Source organism: Pholis gunnellus, assembly GCF_910591455.1.
Source record: "Pholis gunnellus genome assembly, chromosome: 8".
Lineage (NCBI taxonomy): Eukaryota > Metazoa > Chordata > Actinopteri > Perciformes > Pholidae > Pholis > Pholis gunnellus.
In genome coordinates this window covers 21,514,358-21,520,357 of record NC_136534.1, presented here as the reverse complement: position 1 = coordinate 21,520,357, position 6,000 = coordinate 21,514,358, and the positions used below count along the sequence as shown (strand labels likewise).

Genomic DNA, 6,000 nt, shown 5'->3' with positions numbered 1-6,000 from the left:
AATTTTGTATCACGTCATTGGACAGTTTACATTGAACCTTTTCTTCCCATGCGTTTTCTCTAAATATTTTTCCTTCAAGGCACTGAGAGCCAAACTAAGTGTTCAGGATATGTGTTTCTTTTCTGCTCTGATATTTTTTTCGGGCTGACAGAGTCTGCACAGGAGAAGACAAACAGCCCCCTTTGCCTCTCTCTCCGGTCATCAGAAGGAAAAGTCAAGTGGATAAAACTGATGTTTTCGTCCAGTCACATGTAGAAGAAGCGTTGGACTATTGCTGTTGACATTCATCCACTGGTTCGGGTTTTTTTTAAATAAGGGGAACAGAGTACCCGCAACGGCACCACAAAGGAGGAATACCGAGGCTGCAAAAACAAGCAGAAAATCAATCAGAACTCCATCATGGGCTGCCCCCTCTTGCGGAACGCGTTTGCTGGTTTGATCCTGGTTCTGCTGTCGAAAGGTAAGTTCTTACGAGCTACTTTAGCGACGCGCTGACGGCTCCGTGTGCTGCTGCGCCACGACGCATGTATGTTCGCCTTTCATTTTCTGAAAGCAGGTTGTGGAGGTGAATACTAATGATCTACCTGCCTGTGAATCAAGCGTGTCTGCTGTGCCACTGCGATGCTGTATGTGTGCGTGTGTGTGTGTGTGTGTGTGTCTGTGTGTGCACGCGTCTGGGTGTGCGCGTGATTGCGTGCGTGCGAGCGCAGCGCCTGGTTCATCTCCAAGCCAACCTCGTGGTTCAGTGTAAGCAACGAGTGATGCATGTTAAGATGTTTACTATGAAAAAAAACCCTCGCATCCCCAGTCTTCTGTGAACATTCCTTTACGTGACTTGAATGGCCTGGTATCCCACGCACACGACGCACCAGCAGCGCAAAGAAGGGGGGTGGGGGGTTGTGGGTGGTGGTGGGGTTTAAGTACGGGTAGAAGCAATGCAGAGAGACTCAGGAGAGAAAGCCAGTGTTTTGTTCTCTCTCCCTCTCTCTCCCTCTCTTTCGCTCTCTCTCTCTCTCTCTCTCTCTCTCTCTCTCTCTCTTCAAAAACCAAGGTCGAGAGAGACAAATTGAGAAAGATGGGCAGTTGGACAAAACATGCACTGGGTAGTGAAGCTCAAATTCATCATCTTTTATCGCTGGCGTAAAACATCTTCCCTACGGCTCAACAAAAGGGACGTACACACTTCATTCATCCGCTCATTTACAGTGTTGAGATAACTTGCCCAACCAGAAGATTCAGTTGGCATTTTAAACCGCTTCATTATTAATAACACAAACAGACAGTGTTGTTATGTTGTTGTCGCCCACGAGGAACGCTGACCAGGGAATATTTAACATCCACTTGCATTTTTTATCGACCTCCTAATTTCTCCATGCTATGGGATGTCCCACCATATATTAGTTGCGCACGGCATTCTCACCATGTACTCCTTGCCGATCTAGCATGAATACACACACACGCACCCACACACCTGGCTCAATTAGTCCTGCCTTCATCCTGTGGGAAATCAGTATATAAATAAATTACTCTGGCCCTTAATAACAATAATTGATGTGTCAGTGCAATAAGATGCGAGGTTAACAACGTGCAGATGCAGACGGGCTGTAGCCTCCTGCTCCTGCGCTCAATGTGGGCAGGAGAGCCCAGCTGGTCATGGTTGGCTTGCCACAGCAAGCCCCTTCTCCACACCAGGCAGAGAGCAGACGGCCGGCCCTGCAGGACGTACACAGCACACAAGCGCAATGGGTTCAGCACCGCGCAAACAGCCATACCGAGTCTCATTACTCCTCGGGAATTTGTAACCTGTGGGGGGGGGGGGTTTGTGACGTGAAGGTGTGACCAATCATGTAAGACGCAGTTGAGGAATGATTGGATATTGATGGGAGTTGTGCACATTGCAGCACATGTGAAGCAGATTCATCCCGTTGAGAGGGATCCCGCCTGCTGCTTTGAGCTGCTGTAGGTCCACAGCACGTCCGTCTTTTAAAAGTAGAAAGCATGCATTATAAAAAGGAAGAACATGGCTGTTAAAAGGGCACCGTCCGCTGCTCGATAAATCATGCAGCAGTGAAATAATCCTTTGTATCTGTGCCTCCGAGAGGCAGGCCAGTTTGGACGCTTAAATGCTTCACCGCCGTTGTTTAGCAGATTGTGTGCGGGTTGTTATTGCCTGGTTAACGAGGATTAAGACATATTCCCTTGAATGACTGTACAGCATTTTAATAGCCTAAAAAGGTATTTCTCCTTCTTGACAAGAGATTATCACTCATCTAGCCACTTGGCATTATGCACAACACATTTATTAAGAGAGAGCACCATTACACCTTCCATGTACCCTCAGAAACAACTAGTAAAATGTGTTTCAGACCGGTACAATGGCATGCCAACCAGGTTGAAAAAAGGGCTTTTTTTCCTTTGCTGCGAAACACAATTAGGCTATTCAAAAGGTTTGCGAATGGCTTGGCATGTGAATGTACAATCCACTCCATGGGTGCAATGACCAGCTCCTGGCATGTTGTTTCCTTTCCACATTTATTCCCCCTTTGAGTACCTTAACTCTAGAAAGGTGAACATCCAAGCGCCCAGTCATACATGCAGTAAAATATCATCTATGTATTTCTGGCACACAAGCTGTCTGCAATAAATCAAAACCCATTTCATCTATGAGAACAGACACTGTGTGGCTTATGAAGCATTAAGGCTGCGAGTGTATCACACACACGCACACAAACACCTCCACACGAAATTAAACAATTTACCCTCCGCTCAAAAGGATTTCTGTTGTGACAGAAACCTGCAAGATCGGATAATGAGAATAATGCCGTCATTGATTTAGTGAAAAGTGAAGATGACAAGAGAAATTGTTTCTGCTTTCGGGGCTAGATAGGTTCACAGCAGAGGACGTTTAAGGTTACATATCAAAGATAATGCAATATTTAGATATTTAGGAAGCATATTTCTGCCTTACAGTATCCAGTTATGCAGTTATTGCTGGGAATAACCCTCTCACACTGTACTGTATGCTGCACGTTTGTCACTAATGTAAAACAGACTACAGATGGGTCTTCTCACCCACATGCACCGCTGTGATGGAGGTTCTGCTAACAGGAAGTGTTCAAGGATGGAACACGGTGAAAACAGGTGGGGTCGCGTTGTCGCACGCCGTCCTTCTTGTTTCAGCAACATATGGGGGCCAAGTGGGGTCAATGCGCAGCGCACATGTTAGCACGTAGCCACCCTCCATCGTCCCTGCCCTCACACACACACACACACACACACACACACACACACACACACACACACACTCAACTGGATCACCAGTCTTGGCTTGGAGATGAAGAGAATAGAGATGCCAGCATCAACAGATGCCTTGCGCTCTTATTCTGGAGGGGACTCTGCTTTTTCTCTCTCCGTTTGAAATCCATGGTTTCTGTGTGCTGTTGTGCTCCATGTTTGGCTTAGAAATGCCCTGCCATTTTGGCGGGTTTTATTTATCTGCAAGTGTTGGAGTGAGAGGGCCTGGATTTGGTCTCAAGAGCCCGGGGGACAAGGGTTGGAGGTTTAACCAGCCTGGAGTGGGTCTGCGGTCTGAATGTTTTTCCCTCGGGTTTCACTTTTTTGTATTTCTCTAGCTGCTGTGTGGGGGCCTGTGGTGCTATTCCTTGCACATAGTGGATCCGAGATAGTAACCTTAAGAAAATCTAGCTGCGTTTTGACCTAGGACTGGCAGAGACAGGTGCTGTGATGTAAAAACAAATTGGTGTTGTATGGAAACATCATTTGAATTAATGGTTAAGAATTGATACATCAAAATCAAAACACGTTGTCAACCTGACAAAGACAGCATGGTTGAATAAAGCGATGGTGTGCTGAAAAGCAGTTTTGAGACATGTTTTGAATTTGGTTTATTATTGATATATTCCACTGTTTTGTGTAGCCAAGTGAATAGGTGCTATTATGGTAAGAGCATTAGCGAATGAGAACAATCTTGAGATGTCATCTTTAAATAGCAGAAACACTCGGAAAATGTAGTTTTTGAAAAGAGTTAAAATAGCAAGATTCAGTAGAATCACTTTGATTATCTGACTTAAATTACTACTCACATTAATATAGAATTAAAACAGCTATTGTACCGTGACTTCAGCCTTTTGAATACAATGCAAAGACTCCTGTCATTCCTACTGTAACAGCCACTCACAGTATTCTCATTGGATTTCAAGGTGTTCAGGAACCACATCAAGGCCTGTAAGATACAACCTGTTCAGTTCAGTCATTATTGTAACTCATGTGACATTTGGATTGCAGCATGGCCAAAACCAACAAATCATCATGCAAGGGATCTAGTATCTGATGAAAAGTTGTTTCTCAGTTTTTCATGCGTTCTTTTACAAATTTCCAGCAGCATGTGCGATCAGTACGCCTGCACAAGCCCCTGTAGTACAGAACCAGTTGTTTAGGCAACAAAACGATTTGGTTAGGTTTCGGAAAAGATTGTGGTTTGAGTATGTTTGTTGTGTAAAATAACTATGCCTGTTACATAACTACTAGGTGCCGTTACGTTCAAGAACGTACAGAAAAAGCAAGTTAAAATAAGTCAATGTTGACTTGGCTCAGGAGAGGATGTTCCTCCAGCCTAAAGGAAGCAGTTCAAACCGTCTTCTTTAAGGGGTGGTAGGTATCAGTAGCAACACTAAACGACCAGGACCGAGGGGATTGTTGAATTATATTCATTATCATGCCCTCACTTCGTAGATTTTGCAGCGTTTCCAATTACAGGATAGACAGAGATGAATAACCCCTGAGCTGGTGACCCCGCGACCTTCCAGGCTGAAGCTGAACTCTGCATCTCATAGTGTTAGCAGGTGACTGAGAGGTCACAGGTTCAAATCCTTTGAGGATGGCTAGCCACAGTGTTGCTGCGGACGGTAGGCGGCCGCGGCACCACCTCGCTGCCCTTGAGATTTCTCCTGTCGCTTTTGATAAACACTTCACTGGGCCTCACATATTGGTTCGGGGGGTTGGCAATTACACGTAGTGTCAGTGTCATAAATAATGATTACAGCAAGGCTTGTTTGCAATTATAATTACAGTTATAATATATGGAGTTTGGTGCAATGGAAAAGGAACTAGGACGGCACTCAACTCGGGACAGGTACTGTGTTTAATTACTGTAGTAATTTGCTTCGTTACAACCTCCCAGCGTCCCAGTCCCAGCTCAAAGACCTGCGTCGGTCCGGGTGTGAATATGAACGCTGGCTTCGGGTTATCACTTTAACAAATGGAAAAAAGGCTATGTTTTATTTAGTGCAGGGGAAGGATCATTCAAGAGGGAGCAGAGTGGCTGTAGAAGCAGGAATAAGTGGCAGCTCGTGTACTTGCATCAACCACCGCCCACGCACGCACGCACACACACACACACACACACACACACACACACACACAGCCCTCACAGAGAAATAAACGTATGCATGCATACACTGTGGAATAGCCCCTTTACATGGGCCACTGGGAAGATGAATTTCAACAATTTCCCCTCCAAAGGTGTGAGCGGTAAATCAATGGAAAGTCAAAGGAGCCCAGCCATGAAGGATTCAAGGGGACATATATATGTATTCACATACGTATGTGGATATTAAAAACTCGTATTGGATTTTCTTCATATGAACGGCATTGAAAAAGAGATCAATAAGTCTCAGCACAGTGCAAATTACCGCCCTTTGGTTTCCAAGGCTTCAGTCCACACTGCAGATTGAGCTATCTGCAGAGAAAAAAAGAGTGAGGGAGAAAAAGAGTTGTTTTCTTGTTTGGTGATGTGCAGATGTTACACATTTAAGGGGAATGAATACTGGGGGGAGAGAGAGAGAGAGAGAGAGAGAGCGCCTGTTCCTCTTCCTTCTAGTCTTTTTTGTGCCAGGGAGTTAGCATCATTGGAAACACAATTCAGATTAGTGCAGGCGGCTTGTCCTGTGGGAGCCGGGAGGAACGAGGGTCCCGCTTCTC

General features: G+C 45.3%; 1 protein-coding gene across 1 annotated transcript in view; it reads left to right on the top strand.

The window, feature by feature from the left end:
* Window positions 1–399: 399 nt before the first annotated feature.
* Window positions 400–6,000, top strand: part of iglon5 (IgLON family member 5) — a gene marked incomplete at both ends in the record, with an annotated part of 93,081 nt that continues 87,480 nt past the window's right edge. Inside the window, one exon of the mRNA XM_079164092.1 lies at window positions 400–460. Coding sequence (XP_079020218.1) covers window positions 400–460 — 61 coding nt within the window. The remainder of the gene's footprint in view (window positions 461–6,000) is intronic.